Genomic DNA, 18,113 nt, shown 5'->3' with positions numbered 1-18,113 from the left:
TTACCCTGCACACAACCATCAGCACATACAAGAGGGAACCATTTCAACCAGGACATTAAACTAAGCTTCATGGAAACCAGTTTTAAATGCAGCCTTTGTTTAAAAAACAAAAAACAAAAAACAAACAAACAAACAAACAAAAACACCAAAACATTTCATTATAACCTCAAGTCTATCCTTTTCATTAAAACTACCCATTGGTGGTGGTGGTAGTGGGGTGCTTTTCCCGCTTTAAAAAAATTCTTTGACACTTTCAAACATGTAAACAATGCAATTTCAAAATTGTTTTTTAAAGTGCTATATATGCAATGCATTGGGGAGGAGAGATCAAACCACAAAAGAGGTTCTACAGTAATATACATGGAGCCCCTTCTTCTGATTATCTTTCTTGAGAACTATGCCCTATTATCACTTTGCTATGCAAACACAGGAAAGTGTGGGCAGACATCTCTTCTCCATTCCATGGTAGTCATCTCTTTTTAATGGTCTCAAGCGGTTGGGTTTCAATAAAATCAGTATGCCTATTAGGGCCAATACACCCAGGGCCACAATGTGTCTGATCATGCTGAAAAGTGGGACTAACTTCCCCAATGAAGGCTACTTAGCTCTGTTTTTGCTTTGTCATGTTAAAAGAGATGTAGTCTAGGCTGTCTATGTGAAAGTCCCCAGTCCTTACAGTGTGTCCACTACCTCCAGAATCTAGACATGTTTCCCTTTGGTGGTGACAGAGAGAATCAAGAAGTGACCCAGTTATATCTGTCCATTCTTCTTTACAAACAAGCAAGAAAATGATGGTGGGCTCTGCCTGTGGCCTCCACTCTACTCTGCCTTCATCCCACTCTAATCTTATGTATCCACAACCCTCTGCTATTTAATTTGTTTGTTGCCAAGGACAGTCCATGCTAATGCTTGTATGTTAACTCAAAAGATTTTCCAGCAATCTACTGGGGAAAAGGAAAAAAGAGATGGAGTGGTCTGGTAGCCTTTCTCTTTTACCACTGAAGCTTTCCTAATTACAAAATAAAATGACCATGAGGGAAATCTGGGACAGTTCCCAGATCATTTCCTAAAATGAATAGGTTGGCTGAATCGGTCAATAAATTAGCAATTATCTATAGGGCATGTATTGTGTGTAATGATGAAATTCCCCATGCCTCCAGATTTTTGCTTCAGAAAGGCAATCCTCTCACACTACTCGTAGACCACCCCACTGCTGAGATTCACAGCTGACCAATAGTCCCTTGTTATTATATTCATTTATAAGCTCTTAAAGGTAGACGAGTCATGAGGATATGTGAGCATAAGTTTATGTGGAAAAATGATTTCTCGGCTGGGCCTTGTGACTCATAACTATAAGCCCCACGTCCAGCACTTAGGAGGCTGAGGTAGGAAGGATTTGATGAGTTAAAGACTTACTTGGGTTATATAGTGAGTTCCAAACAACCCTGGGATACAGAGGAAGACCTTGTCTAAACAAAATTAAGACTTTTATTCTCGTTGAATTGAAGCACCCAAACAGTATATTCGTTATGAGTTTTATAATTTTTAAATGAATTTATACTGAAGCGCCCTGCCAAAATAATTACCTAGCTTTTTCACTGCAACACGGTCAGACTTTACCAATAAAGTCAACTCATCTTGGGTGAAGTTCCCATGAGTGAGGTTCCCGTGTATTTTAGTTCGGATCCTGCTCATCAGTTCCACGGACTCTAAAGAAGAGGTGGCTTTTATAATGACCCAGCAGGAACAACTACAAAACAGGGCAGAAAAGAAAAGAAAAGAAAAGAAACACTGCAGTCAGGTTAACAGAGTGCAATTTGGGTGGTGCTGCTGAAACTCTATAGCTTATTGGTAGTCCATCAATATTAAATGATAGATATTGAGAAATGATGAAAGACAATACATGGAAATAGTCTGATAAATTTTCTTGCATGCATCCAAAAAGGACAATCCAAAACCTATTTTCAAAAGAATGGTCCACCGTAGGAGAAAACAAGTAACAGGACAACAGCCTACCACAAAGGGCCTCTGAAAGACTCTACTTAAGCAGTGTATCAAAGCAGATACTAAGACTCATAACCAAACTTTCGGCAGAGTGCAGGGAATCATATGAAAGAAGGGGGAGTTAGTATGACGTGGAAAGGATAGGAGCTCCACAAGAACCAGATATATCTGGGTACAGGGGTCTTTTCTGAGACTGACACTCCGCCAAAGACCATGTATGGATATAACCTAGAACCTCTGCTCGGATGTAGCCCGTGGTAGCTCAGTAACCAATTGGTTTCTCATAGTAAGGGGAACAGGGACTATATCTCTGACAGGAACTCAATGTCAGGCTCTTTGACCTCCCCACCCCCCAAAGGAGGAGCAGTCCTGCTAGGCCACAGAGGAGGACTTTGTAGCCAGTCCTGAAGATACCTGATAAAACAGGGCTGTACGAAAGGGGAGGAGGTCCTCCCCAATCAGTGGACTTGGAAAGGGGCAGGGAGGAGATGAGGGAAGGAGGGTGGGATTGGGAGGGAATGAGGGAGCAAGATGCAGCTGGGATACAGAGTTAATAAAATGTAACTAATAATAAAAATTATAAAAAGGCAAAAAAAAAAAGAGAATGGTCCACAACATTTGTATTATGTTGAAACCAGCCTAGCCAGAAGATTTCTCTAGGAGTTTGTAGTAATTAATAGGGAAGACAGAGTACTCAGGAGTTATTATTTGAAAGAAACCTTTTTATTGTCCTGGTCCTTCAATTTATTCATCATTACTGCAAGAAGGCAAATTGGCACATATCGAGTTAGTCTATACAGAGGTGTTCTGCAGAAGGCTGAGTCCTAGAATAGACTAAGGATGATAACGGTAAGGAACATTTATGGAGTTCTTGCTCCACATGTTTTGATTCACTTCATTCTCACTACAGCCTTATGAGATAGGGATGTTATTATTCGCATTCTACAGATGAAAGAACTGAGATTTAGGAAGATAACGTTTCCTGCAAACTCTACCAAGTATTTTTGTCCACTAAAAGATAGTAATAAAAAAAAATAGAGCTGTCCTTGACCTCAGTAAGGACATTAAGTATTCTAGATTATTCTGGTATGCTACTAGAGAGAATATTTCAGATTCATAAATTTGCCTACACCTTTTTTTTTCCATTTCCATTTTGCATACAGCTTTTGATGAACATGCTTACTGAGCATCCTAATATTACCGGAAGTTAGATGCCCCCGCCTTCATGTCAAGCTTCTCCATATGGCAAATCAAAAGAATGACTTATCCTTTCCCTGACCTATAGGTGGTAAATTAAGTCCCATGCATTCTACCCCTTCTAATTGGAGCTTTTTTCTTCTCCAAGTTCCTATTTCCACTGTAAATAATGAAAGGTGTGAGGTAGCAGAGTTCCAGCAGTGCTGGAGCAAAAAGGGGACCCATAAAATGAGTTTAATTGTTATTTGCATACTAAAGTTGTGGAAAGACTTTTAGTCAGCAACAGATCCAGGAACCAATCTTGTCATGTTAAGACTCTTTTAATCTCTCCATTGCAGTTGGCCCTCAATCCAGCACCTTGTACATATCATTGATCTCATCATGAGCTGCCTTTGGCTCTATCTCAGTAGTTCTCAACCTTCTTAATGCTGTGATCTTTTAATACAGTTCCTCATGCTGTGGTGACGCTCAGCCATAAAATTATTTTGTTGCTGTAATTTCGCTACCGTTATCAATTGTGATGTAAATAGCTGACATGCAGGATATCTGATATGTGGCCTTTGTGAAAGGGTCTTTCAGCTGCCTATGAGGATCATGGCCCACAGGTTGAGAACCACTGCTCTACATCCTGCATGGTGTATATCAAACAGCAAGAGCCATTATTCCAAGAGAAGCTGTCCCATGAGTATGAACACGATCTGGGATGTTTTTCATGGGGTTGTTGTTTTCTTAGCATTTCATTGACCTTATTGACCACAACAAACAATTGATTTCCCTATCCTCAAATTATGACTACTTTGAACCCCATTTCCTCTTCACTACAAAAAGGCAACAGATAGGCTATGCTGTGACCAATTGAAACAACCTAGTCAGTGAATGTAAAAGTCTAATTAGAGCATCTGTGAAATAAGCACCAGGTACTTTGATCTCCTTCTGCCAGCTCTGACCAAAAGGCTGAACATGGCACACACAAAATTAAATGGAAGAAAAGTCAGAATTAAATGCACCAGCTATGAATAAACTCATTTCCTACCGGTATGGTACATGAGAAATTGTAGCCATTCCTTGTCCTTTTCTCTGTTCCAACCCATCGGGGTGCGGGGGGGGGAGAGGAAAGTACATAGTCAGTGAAATCTTTGAACAAACATCCAATTTAAACAGAGGGCTTATCATTTACAAGAGAATAATTATTCTTTACATTTACACAACCACTGCCTTCTTCAAATATCCCATAAGCACATTATTATGTTTAGTTTTCACACCAAGCCTGAAGGCTGGACAACACACCAAGCCTAAAGGCTGTCCCTCTGCTTTCTAGATGACATAACTGACTCTCAGGAATGTTAATGATCTACCCAGCAGCCCAGTCCAAGCCTTCTGGATATTGGCATGTTGGTGATAATAAACAGAAACCATCAAATCATCCTTAGCTGTGGTAAGCACTTAAGAGATACTAGTTAGTTCTGTCCTTCTAACAGCACTTATTTGATAAATAAGGAAATGGAGGCACAGAAAGATTGATTAATTTGTGCCAGGTCCCACAGTCAAAATGAGAAGGAACTGGGTGCTTTGGCAGGGTACCACATGAGAGCTTTCACACATAGGAGTTAGGAAAATATCAGTTCCATTGTGTTAGCTGTGTGTTACATTTTAAAATTCTGACAGCTGTTTACAGCAAGTATTTTCAATGATGGCAGATGACATAGAATGCACTATCGGATTTTTCTATACTTTATATAGTCAAAATATTTATCTCACATTTAAATACCTTGAAAGCTGTGTGGTGTCTAACCATTTTAGAATATACAATTGCACAGTTCTGAGGAGCTGAAATAGTACTGGAATTTAGGTCAAAGATAATGTGAGATCAATTTTGCTGTACTCTGACTACAAATATACCTTAGAGGAAGGAATTGGTTGTGTTAGGTGAACGGCAGATTTATAAACAATTGAATCTTGGAAGAGTGAGGTTTTTCTGTGAGGTGTTCACAGTCAAGAAATTATACTACCATTTATGATCCTGAGTCCTTCTACACACTCAGCCCACAAAATCTTCCTCAAAAAGCTGTCACGCTGTCAGTTCAGAAGAAGCAATCCTAAATGGAATAACTTAATTTGACCCTCAACTTTTACCACTGAACTTTCTTAGTAATATACTCCTGAGTAGAAGAGCTATTTACTTATGTCTAATCATTTTTAAGATGGGTCACAGGTAGCTTCAATTTAAAAATTTACTTACAATACGTCTGTACATGTCCATGTCTTCTTTGGAAGTCTGTCTGTATCAAAAGCATCACAAATAATAGAAAAATGAAATGTAGCACGAAATGCATGGATCACAAGGTAAGGATAATGAAAGGTGTGAGGTAGCAGAGTTCCAGCAGTGCTGGAGCAAAAAGGGGACCCATAAAATGAGTTTAATTGTTATTTGCATACTAAAGTTGTGGAAAGACTTTTAGTCAGCAACAGATCCAGGAACCAATCTTGTCATGTTATAAACAAGAGTGTATTTAAAAATGCATGTATGATGGTGGGAATTTCTCAAATATCTATGCAATCATTAAAATTAATAGACTAAGCTGGGAGTGATGGTAGATGCCTTTAATTCCACTATCCCTGAGACAAAAGCAGATGGATCTCTGTGAATTTGAGGACAGCCTGAGATCATAAAAATATATAATAAGTTCCAGGATAGCCAGAACTTACACACTGATACAGTGTGGAGAGAGAGAGAGAGAGAGAGAGAGAGAGAGAGAGAGAGAGAGAGAGGAGGGAAGGAATTAAGGAAGGAAGGAAGGAAGGAAGGAAGGAAAGAAGGAAGAAAGGAAAGAAAGAAGGAAGGAAGGAAAGAAGGAAAAAAGGAAATAAGAAAGAAAGGGAAAAAATAAAAACACGGCTTTTATACTCTGACATAGAAGGTGTGTATGATGTAGTATGAAACAGGAAAAGAAAGTTGTTAAAGAATATATAGTGTAGGCAGTCTCTTACTAAACACATTGGAAAAACCTTCAGGAATATATGACATTAGATGTTCACAGGCATTCTTCAATCTATTCTTCATAGATTTTCAATATCCATGTTATAGGTTTCTATACATTATTTCTATATATATTTTACAATGACCACATTATTACTTTTGCTTTGAATAAGCCAACATGTGACTTTTAAAAACAAAATTGGAAACTATGAATATCTATTTGCTTTCAGACTTTTTGTGGGGAGGTGCTGAATTTTGGTATCTAGTCAAAATGCTTACATTGAAGCCTAATATTCTGTGAGTTGATATTAGGTGATGAGCTCTTTGGGAGGTAACTAGGTAAGTGAGGTGGAACTCCTACAATAGCATTTGTGAACTAGTGAGGAAAGACAGAAGTGCTTCCTGTCTGTGTTCGTTGGCATGTGAAGATGAAGTGTGAGGAAAACATTTGCTGGGGCTAAAGCCAACCAGTCTCTAACATGTTGTTTTGTTTTGTTTTGTTTTAGCCCAGACTAAGGCAATACAGTATGATGATCTTCATTTGTGCATAAACTTTCATGAACATATTGTTGTTTGAACATGCAAGAGAAATCAAAGAGCCAACATATAGAAAGTAGGCAGGCATATGGAGGAGCAGCCACACATGGCACTGTGTGGCACCTAGTGAGAGGTGTCTGGGTCCTGCCATCAGAGGCTTTATAAATAAGCCAAAGCCTTTCTCACACAAGAATTTTCACTCTCCTGAAACTGAATTTATTACATTGAGAGGGAGATGCTGCAAAATGAGTCTGCTTTCACTGGTTCCTTTCTCGTTTTGTTTTGATTTGTTTTGTTCTTCCCTTGGTTTTACAACCTACAGTGAGACAAATGTGTTCTTCAATCTTAGATAACAACAAGGGAAACTCATAGACCCAGGTGGTCCCTCCATTTCCCTTCAGCTCATGGAAGAAGTCATTCACATACCTGCTCTTAATTTCAATACGCAAGTTAGCAAGAGAAAATTCGCTGTTTTGAAACATGAAATTCAACTAAAAAAAGAAAGAGCGAGAGAGAGAGAGAGAGATGTCAGTGTTTGTGTAGCCACTCTTCTGCTTTAACTCAGTGGTTCACAGGACAATGTGAACTGCAGTGGTCATGTCGGTGAGCCCAACCTTCCCAAACCTGCTCCAGTTTTTTCAGTTACCATTGTTACACAGTTGGGAGCTAAGCTACAACTGTGTAGCTTACAATGCCCTCCAGTGTGACTTCAACCAGGGAAGCCCTAACCCTCAATCTGGTTCTACTGGTCGGTAAAGTCATTAGGGGCGTGCTTAAAAGTTAAAGGTAGAAGCCAAGTCCAATAGGAACAGTAACCCTTCTAAGAGGATGGAGAGAGAGCAGTAGTGTGTGTGTACAGAAGAGCTACCATTGGAGGGCACAGCAAGAAGGCCAAACAACGAAAGCTCACCCAAAGCCACCCCTTCTAGCCCTTTTCTCTTGAATGTCTACCTCGTACTGACTCCCTTCTAGAACTGTGCGATGACAAATGCCTGTTTTAAAGCCACTCTGTTGGTGCATCTTTGTAAGGCAGCCTGAACACTCTGAAACACTTATTTGCAAGCGCTTAGAATTTGGTCATACACACTCCAATGTAAGTGCTAATGGAGAAAAGGAAAAGCAGTCTGATCATTCGCTGCTGAGCCGAAGGTGTGCATTGATATTGTTACTCCTCTGAAGACCATTTTACGATAATTATTCAAATGTAAAATGTTCCTGACTTTTGATCTAGTGATTTAAAATTTAAAAATTAATATTATAAAAATATTCAAGGGCCTCTAAAATAACTGGAAGAGCATTGTTTGTGGAACCCTTTAAAAATAGAGAAAAAAGAATGCCTACCAATAAACATCAAGATTTGAAAATGAAATAAATGTCTTTGTTACAGACATACAGTAAATTCTTATGCTTCTGTTAAACTGTGTGTTATAGAGCTATTTCCACTACCACGAATATGATAACTACATAATATTGTGTCCCTGGTGTTCATCGGTTGTGTAAGCTGTTTGCCTAGTCTGTATAGTGATCTGGCTTTGTTCCCCAGAATTGAAAAATAATCCACAGGTAACTGGCAAGGGATCAAACTAAAAAGTGGTTTAACAAGTATGACACAATTTCTTTTTCTGAAAGAACACACATCCATGACAGTGTAGAGATAGTAAGACATGGAGAGGACAGGAGCTCCACAAGGAGAGCAACAGAACCAAGAAATCTGGGCCCAGGGATCTTTTCTGAGACTGATACTCCAATCAAGGACCACTCATGGAGATAACCTAGAACCCCTGCACAGATGTAGCCAATGGCAGTTCAGTCTCCAAGTGGGTTACATAGTAATGGGAAGAGGGGCTGTCTCTGACATGAACTGATTGGCCTGCTCTTTGATCACTTCCCCCTGAGGGGGGAGCAGCCTTACCAGGCCACAGAAGAGGACAACGCAGCCACTCCTGATGAGACCTGATAAGCTAGGGTCAGATGGAAGGGGAGAATGAACTCCCCTATCAGTGGATGGGGGGAGGGGTATGGGAGGAGGGTGAGATTGGGAGCAAATGAGAGGGGGGGGGGCTACACTTGAGATACAAAGTGAATAAACTGTAATTAGTATAAAAAAATAAAAATTAAAAAAGACAAATCTCACAGAATACACTTCAACTTAAAAGCAGCAGTAGAGGTCAGACATTACCTGTTTTGGAAGTCTTTATATGAACTTCAATTGCACAGCATATATTAGTTTTATAATAAAAAAAAACCATAAAAACAAGCAAAATGTCCACTGTGTTGTAGAGGAAAAAATTAAAGTATGGAAAATAAAGTTACGTAAACACTATGCATAGATTTTGTTATCACTGCTCTATTTTTCCCAACTAAGAAGATTTGGCAATGACTTAAAATTTGTGTGTGTAGAGGAAAATATGTAGATCTCAAGAAATGAAAATACTAACGTCTCATAAAAGCTTTTAACACCAGTACTGTGAAAGAGATGGTAGACATCTTCAGAGTATTGCATACAGATTAAATTGCAGTGAAAACGATCTAAATTGATTAACTATGAAATGGATTATCAGTAGAAACAGAGTCTACTTTCAATTTATCCTGTATTACTCACATGTATTTAAAAAGTACCATCAGCATTTTAAAAAGCTGTTGGCCCAGGGCTGGAGAGATGGTACAGTGGTTTAGAGCACTGAATGCTTTTCCAGAGGACCTTGGTTCAATTCCCAGCGTCCACATGGCAGTTCACAACTGTCTGTAATTCTAGTTCCAGAGGATCCAACACCCTCACATAGACATGTATGCAGTCAAACACCAATGTAAATAAAATAAAAATAAATATTTTTTAAAAGTATTTTACCCAATCTTTTGCAAATTCATGTATAACAGTAGTAATGAGGACCCGTGGCTCTTCATCAAAGACAGAGAAGCTCATTTTGATATTGTAGAAGGAAACTGTAATGAAAGATAAAAATAAATAGGTTAATTTTAGTTATTTACGTTAAGAATATGACTTCTTTACAGGCAGTGGTGGCACATGCCTTTAATCCCAGGACCTGAGAGGCAGAAGCAAGCATATCTCTGAGTTTGAGGCCTCCCTAGTCTACAGAGCTAGTTCTAGAACAGCCAGGGCTATGCAGAGAAACCCTATCTCAAAAAACAAAAGAACAAAAAAAGAAAGAAAAAGAAACCTGACTTCTAAAAATTAGATCAGAAGTACTCTCCATTGTAAAGAACACAAAACAAAGATCGTTTTCATTCCTAAATTTTGTTTACTTTGATATTAAGAATTGACATTTTTGGCTACATAACCGAGAAATTTTTGCTTTGATTATGTGGCCATTTCCCTGGATTTCTAACAGTTGATGGACTTGCAATAACTCCCCTAAATTCTCTACTCTCGTTGGTCAACTGATTTCCAGCTCATGCAACAGTGACAGTAAGTGCTATATGTCTTACGATATATAACCTAAAAAAATAATTGTTTTCTACCCACTGCCTTCCTTCCTCCTTTAGAGTTTTCTCTTTATGCCCCTCTCAATCTTGTCTTGTCATATGTTTATTTTAGAATCTTAAAAGTTACAGACCCAAGCCAAGGAAATGGCTTAGCAAATAAAAGCTCTTGCTACCAACCTTGATGATTTGTTTGATTCTGACTAATACAAGTTGTTCTTCTTCCACAAGCAGACAGTGATATGCACATGTCCACACACATAGATAGATAGATAGATAGATAGATAGATAGATAGATAGATAGATAGATAGATAGTGGGTAGATGGTTTTATAGAGAAACTAAGTTCAGTTCAGTTCCCAGCACCTGTATGATGGCTCACAAATACCTGTAGTTCCATTTCCAAGATATCTGACACCTTTTTCTGGCCTCTTTGGACACCAGGCATGAATGTGGTGAACACACGTAAAAAAAAAAAAAAAAAAAAAAACAAAAATGAAACAAATTAAGAAAATATATTTATAAGGTTGTAGTACTGTCCAACATTTGAAGAATATGGAAGCCAAATACTCCTTAACTATGGATAAGCAATTCTATCCAGCTATATGTAGGCATTAGAGAGGGCTCAGACCTGCACAGGAGTAATTCAAAAGGCAAGGTACATTATGTATGTGTGGTTGGGGTGTGTGTGCGTGTCTGTATGTGTGTGTGTGTTTTCTATTGTGTGATTAAAATAATCAGACATAAGGGTATATAACCCTTTATTTATCTGTTTATTTGTTTGTTTACTTATTTATGTATGTATTTAGCCTACATGCATATCTGTGCAGGCCAGAAGAGTGGGTCAAATCTCCTGGAACTGTAAAATAACCTGGAAATGTAGTGGCAGGGGCTTTTGAGCTTCCATGTGAGTGCTGGGAATTGAACCAGGGTCCTCTGGAAAAGCAGACAGTTCTCTTATTTAATCCATCTCTCCACCTATCCCACCCCCAGTATGATCCTTTTACATGGTAAAGATGAGTTTCCTAGTCTGTGTTCACATGGGAAGGGTCACAGTGAGAAAATCAAGAACAAACCAACTGAAAGGGAAGTTTTAAGATGCCATACTGAGTAAAAAGAACCAATTGTAATACATTTCAACAAAGACAAGACATATAGTTAGATAGTTATGTGCTTAGAGAAGGTACTTGTGCGCCAAGGATTTTAAGGCAATAAGAAATACATACACGGGTTTTCCTCTTTTCTGCCTTCAGAGAACTTGGAGAACACAGAACACAGAACACGCACTCTGTTAAGCGTATATAAATAAAATACCTGTAGACACTGTGGTAATTGGTGAAGTAGATGCTTGTGTAAATAAGAAGGAAAATGTGGAGTTCATCCAAGTTGTCTCAAAAGATGAAGAGATTAGTGAAGACTCGGTTGCTGTAGAAGGGTGTGTCATTTCAGTAGACATCAGTGGAAATGAAGCACCTGTAGTAGTGGTTATATGCATAACAGTGTCCAGTGTGGATTCTGGAGAAATTAAAGTGTGGGATTGTGATGTATCTTGTACTTTACTCCATACAGATGTTTCCATAGGGTTTGATAGGTCATAACTGGTTATAGAAGACAATGTACTTATTCTACTAAAGGACATGGATTCAGGCACAGTTGTGAAGTTGTTGGCCACAGGAGTTCTGGGGGATGATTCAAGGAATGTAGATGTGTATAGACTGTCATCTTTGGGTTTTGTAGATATGGGGAGAGAAGTCAAAGAGTCAAGAGTGATGACACCCAGTATAGCTACAGGAATAGCTTGTTTGGGTGTGACACTTCTATCAGAACGAAGTCCTATTGTAAAGTTAGGGTATGTTGCTATCATGTCAGAAGATGGAAAAGTGGATTCCGACATCTCTCCTGCAGGTGAAGTTAAAAACTGAGGAGGGTTAGATACAGATGTCAGAGAGTCTGAAGGGAGACTAGGTAAGCTCCAAGTCCATAAAGTAGCCTTGGAAATTACAGAAGAATTTGGTGAGAGTGTGGTTTCAGGGGTTACCAGCATGGATGTTTTCTCAAATGTATGCTTAATGGCAGCCAAAGTGGTTGAGAGAAATGTGGAAGATGTTGATAATGAAGTACTCCCAGAAATCCCAAAAGTAGGAAGGCTTTCTGATGTGAAAATTGATGGCATTGCTGTAATATCTCTAGAGACCAAACCAATCTGAGATGTTGTGGATGTTGAGAAAGTCCAGGGAGTAAAGTGAAGAGGGTCTGCTTCCATTCTGATGGGTGTCATTGCAGTAGTTGTGAAAAATGGAAACTGAGAGTATTCAACTCTGGGTGTGTTTCTGGAAGTTGTAAGTGGAGACTTGGTGATACTACTTGTAATTCTTGTACCCCATGCTGGAAATTCATCCTTTTGAGATGTAAGAGGAAACTTGGCTTCAGTACTATGAGGTGAGTAAAAAAATGATGTCAAAGAAGATGTAGTTGTACTGGCTTGGGTCCATGAAGGGTATAAAACAGGAGTATTCAAGCATGTGCTGCTCTTTGTTACTTCGCTTGAGATCATATTCTCTGACAAGGAAGTTGTCTTTCCTGTATCAAGGGAAGGTTGTGTTACTGTGGGCTTTACACTTTCTGTAGGTCTAAGGGTGCCTCTAAAGTTAGTCAAAGATGGGAAAACCTGAATATTCAAGGAAGTATAAAAACTATCTGAAGGAGTAGATGAAAGCCCACTTGCAGGTACAGTTATTCTGGAATGGGCATTAATGAGCTCTGTCACTCCACCACTGTTCTCAGTAGATAGGAAACTGTTGGTGATCCCAGGTAATATGTCCAGAGTGGTAGCCTCATTTTTTTGTGGTGATTGTTGGGTTGTTGAAAGTAATGATGAAAACCTGGTTTTTGGAATGGAGGTAATATCTTCAGTATTCTTAGAACTGAGCTGAGAGGAGGGAGTGATGTCTATAACTGAAGTCACTGTCCGAGCCACACTAATGGTTGGAATAGTTTTCATAGATGAAAAATCTAGTTCTACTGGAGAGGAAAGAGGTGTAGTTGTGTTATTGAATGGTACCTCTGCCACTTCTGAATTAGTGAAAGTAGATGAAGCTACTGTGCTTTTTGAAGTAGGCCCAGAATACACTGGTGTCATATCCAATGTTGATGCTTGGGTGGTTTTAGTAGTCTTGGGAGGAGATGAAGACAGTGAAGTAAAGAATGTGCCAAGTCTTATGGAAGTTTCAAAAGAAAGCACTGTAGTTAAGAAATCAGAGTTATTAGTTGGCATTGAGGACTTCTCAGACGTAAGCCCAGAAGTACCTATGGAGACACATTTCAAATCACCAGAGTGTGTTGTTCTAGAAGATTTAGTCATTAGCATTGTGGGAGTGTTAGAAACTCTTTTGGAGGTAAAGGCAGTGACACTGAGTGGCAATGAAGCCATTTGGTCAATAGAAGTGGACATTTCCATAGAGGTCTCCTCAGGAAAGTTTGTAAATTCATTTGGAACTGAAAAGACTGTAGTGCTCCCATCGGGAGTGATCATAGTAAAATTGGTGTTGAGTAGTCCAGTTGTGAAGGGAGAGAAGGACTTGAGGAAAGTCTGTGTGCTTCCAGAAGTGGAAGAAGCAATCCATGTCGCTGCAGGTTGTGTCTTAAGTGAAAGCAGGTGTGAAAGACTTGTGTTGATGAGCACAGGATGTGATATTCTAGTTGTCCTGGAAGCATCTGCAAATAGAGTAGCCTGGTGACCTGTAGCTGGGTGAGTCACAGGAGAAGAACTCACTATCTTTTCCACAGTCTTGGGAGGATATTCTGAAGGGGCTCTTGTCCTTTCTTTATCAGGAGACAAAGACTTGGTTATTGTCGGAACGTGTGAAGGGAGTGCAGTTTTCTCAAGAGTAGTTGACCCTTCTGAAGCATGAACACATATTTTGGCACTTGAGGTCAATGTTTGTGTGGTCTGTCTGCTCCCAGAAGTAGAAGATGTGCCTACATTTCCAGAAGATGGATAACCAGGTAGAATCTCTGAAGGCAAATGTGTTTGGTGGCTAGAGACTTCTGTGATCTCAGAAAATTCTGAGCCTGTCATTTTCCAAGGGAAAGTGCTCTGGGAGTTTGAAATAAAGGAATTCTTGGATGGGAAAATTTCTGCCACCCTTGTAGTCCTGGGGGTTTTCTTCATGGAGATGTTGGTCTGCTCTTTGTCCAAAGACAACACAGAGGTGGCAACCACCAGTTGGGTGGAGACTGGTGTGTTTATGAAATTTGTGGTAGATTCACTGTCGACTAAGGTAGTAAACCTATTGGCAGCGGTGTGGGGCGACATGCTCTCACCACCAGCAGAGGTCTCTGTGGGTCCAGAAGCCATACTGACATCTCCAGCACTACTAAAAGTGTAAGGAAAGCTAAAACCATGAGTTGAAGCCTCAACATGAGATGCAGGTGTTGTTGCTACTGATGTAGATGCAGTTGAGCTAATGCAAGTAGAGGACACAATGGTAATGTTATTAGCAGGAGGCCTTGAGCAGACAAGAGTGTATATGGATGGATTTACTAAATCAGCTGAGATGGAAGGAAGGGTGGTTATAGCTTTAGTTATCACAAGAGTGGGAGGTCTCAGCGAGGTTACCAAAGTCTCTCTCAGAGAAGAAACTGCCATGAATGCTGCTGTGGAAGAGATCTCTGTGACTTCTGAAGTGGCATGGAGTGGGTCTATGTGGGTAGACATGATATCACTGCTTGTGGAAGTTTTTGGACTCCTTGGCAGCACCAATTCTATGGTCTTTGTCACTGTTGGTACAGTTAAGCCAACCGAGAGCATAGATGTAGTGAAATCCCTGGCCAATGTAGATGGCTGGGACAAGGTAACCTTAGACTCATCAAAACCCACCATAGTGGTGGCAGGAGAGGTGAGAGCAAAGCTGTTAACTGGCAGTGAGAGCATGTTTGTAATAAGTTGAGGAGTTGCTGAGGAGTGAGGAGCTGCAGTCTGTTGAGGCGAGATACCAAGCGACGAAGACACAGCTGTCTTCTGTGGAGGAGCAGTGGAGAAAGTGGTTCCCATCATCCTTGTTATTGAAGAAGTCAGAAGTTCAGGGAATGTCTGGGTGCTCACAGAAGTGGGTGGAGAAGCCCCATTCCCCTCAGCTGTCTCTGAAGTCCAATATACTACATAGGTGTGAGACCTGTTAGAGGTTTCTGTAGTTCCATTGTATGAACTCCTAGGTGTGCTTTTCATCATTTTTGTTGAAAGCCAACTGACTCCCATTTCAGCAGTTGCAGTTTCATTATTCAATGCATTAGTCAATTCTTCTGTATCTGGAAAAGGGGAAACAGTGACAGAAGCTGTCACCATTTGTGCTGATTCATCTGTTGTTTCCAACACTGCTGAAAATGGAGAAGCCTTAGCTACTGCTGCTATGGATGACTTTACCTTAGGATGACAGGAAGTGGGTTTGTTTGTCACAGTGGTAAAGACTTTCTGTGTCGTTGCAGACATTGGTAGAGGGGCCATAGTATCATCAACTGTGCTCACATAATTTGTTTCTATTTGTGTTGCTTCAGAAATGCTCTTTTCAGTAGAAAAATGTGGTGTAATGTCAGGAAGGGTAGACATATCCACCGAAGGAACAACTGTCTCCCTTGGTGTTGAGGGAAGTTTGTTTGCAGCTACTGTGGGTGTAGAGCTGCTTTTCACCACTAAGGTGCTGAGTTGAGATTCAAGCTGACTTGGTATAAAGGTGATTTCAGACACACTGGAGAAGTTACTAAGCCCCTGGGATGTTGGTTTGGATACAGCTATTGTATACCTGGCGGTAGTAGCATCAGAGCTGGTGGTAGCCTTGTTCTCTGTGGGTGCTTCAAGTGGGGTGATATTAGCGGTCATAGATGAATGATCTGTATCAGTAGTACTACCTTGGAATAATAATGTGAGATTTTTATTAGGTATGAATGTAGGTATGGTGGTTGTATTCATAGAGGTCAATGAGGTCTGACCTGATTTAGAAATCAAAGTTGTCTCATTGGTGAACCGACAGTCTGTTTTATTTGTTACAGGTGTGAGACCTGATTCAGATGTATTGTACATTGAAGGTGATTTAGTAAATAGTAAAGTAAGCATGGGCTCATCCGTTGTAGGTGCATTCTGGGTGTATGCTAGCCCTTCCATGGTGGAGAAAAGAGAGACTTCAGCCAATGTAGGAACAAGTTTGGTTCTGGGAGGTGAGGCTGGATGTGTACTCTTAGTATCAATAACTATATGTTCATCCTGGGTTCCAGTGATTGGAGAGGATGTAATGGAAGAAAAGACTGTGGAAGAGGTCTCTTTAAGCATGGGAGAAGATATAGTATGCACCACACCGGGTGAAAAGACATCATGGAAATTTGTAGGCACTGACTCTGTTTTCAGTGTTCTTAGGGAAGGTATGGTCTCCATAGGCAACCCTGAATGGGCCGTGAAAGGTGTTTCCACCTCAGTTCCTGGCAAGGTAGATGCCACCCGATTTCCAGTAAATACAGAATTCAAAGGAGCAACTGCGGAGGTGAGCAAAGACTCTGGTGGGAAGGCTGATGCAATCCCAACATCAGTAGCAATAGCTGAAGTCTCTTCTAATGTGGACCAAGACAAAGTTCTGGCAGCTGAAGATATAAGAAATTCTTGTCCAGATTTAGAGGTAAGGGGTATAGCCACATCTGTGGATTTGTGTTTGGGGCAAGATGTTGTAGACATGATTGTTGACTGGTTCATCGAGAATAAAGTTGTTTTCCCAATAGGTGACTCGGATTGAGTTGCTAGAGTTTCAGATACAGTATAATTCTTGGTGATTACAGATGTGTCAAATAAATAAGTAGCTATAGTTGGATGAAAGGCCTCCGTAGTCACGGCTTCCACCATTTTTGTTGTCTTTGTTTTTCCTAGATATGGGTGTTCTGTTATATTTGTGGAGCCAGTGGAAGTATGAATGAATGTACACTGGATAGGCAAAGGAATGGTTGTCGACACATACAAGATACCTGCTGAAAATGGAGCTGTCTGGGCTGTAGATGTGCTTAACTCTTTTGATGCACTCACTGTTGCTAGAGGTGAGGATAATGTATGAGAATATGTGATGGCTGCATGATTCACTGTAAAAGCAGGCTTGCTTTCTGGAAACACTGTGGATGCATGTACAGTCTTCTGTGGATTTAGCCCAGTAATTTGGGAAGGAGCTGTTAGGTCGATGTGCTGTGAAACAGTTGTACTCATTTCTTGAATTTTCATATTTTCAGAAACAACTGAAAAATCAGAAAGCATGTGTTACTTGAGATTCAGCCTTAGAAATTAGGGACAATTTTTTAAGAAAGAGTTCTATAATTTCTTTTCATTTTAAAGAGACATGAGTATCAGATATAATCATGTTGTTTGATTACTTAATTTTTCTTGAGATGATTTTCTACTTTGTAAATCTCTAGCTGATTTTCATAATACCCTGGGTAAATAACTTGTAAGAAAGCATCTATTATATAGTATCTGCATAAAAGATATGGGCACTTTTACAAAACTGTACACTGATTGAGGTGATTCACTTTTGGAAAGGGACCTATCAAAACTCATGGAAGAATAAATCAATAGCTTGATTAGTTTCACATCCGTTACTGAAACTCTGTTGTGAAGTTAAAAATCTCCCCCAAAATGTGGGCTTTAGATTCACACAAGTGCGGTTGCCCTTGGTCAAATTTCTATCACTCATTTGAACACTGAAGTTTGAAAATGGTCTTATCGGGAACCTCAGGATCCAAAAGTCTTGACCCTTTGACCATTTATGTATACCCATATGAGTATATATGCATTGATAATACATCCCTGTAGATATTGTAAATCTGTATTATAAACACTATAAAAATGTCAAAGGCTGGGATAAAATAAATAACAAATGTTAATAATTCTAGCACCCTATCATAGTGTCTTTCTTTCCATATGACAATACAAT

General features: G+C 39.8%; 1 protein-coding gene across 1 annotated transcript in view; it reads right to left on the bottom strand.

Moving 5' to 3' along the window:
• The window catches only part of Adgrg4 (adhesion G protein-coupled receptor G4), a 98,145-nt gene that overhangs the window by 52,536 nt on the left and 27,496 nt on the right, over positions 1 to 18,113 (bottom strand). Inside the window, 6 exon segments of the mRNA XM_060374674.1 lie at positions 1,587 to 1,750; positions 4,235 to 4,287; positions 5,441 to 5,480; positions 7,142 to 7,206; positions 9,564 to 9,658; positions 11,470 to 17,418. Coding sequence (XP_060230657.1) covers positions 1,587 to 1,750; positions 4,235 to 4,287; positions 5,441 to 5,480; positions 7,142 to 7,206; positions 9,564 to 9,658; positions 11,470 to 17,418 — 6,366 coding nt within the window.

The sequence above is a fragment of the Meriones unguiculatus genome, chromosome X, assembly GCF_030254825.1.
Source record: "Meriones unguiculatus strain TT.TT164.6M chromosome X, Bangor_MerUng_6.1, whole genome shotgun sequence".
Lineage (NCBI taxonomy): Eukaryota > Metazoa > Chordata > Mammalia > Rodentia > Muridae > Meriones > Meriones unguiculatus.
This window is presented reverse-complemented; position numbering and strand designations above follow the sequence as displayed.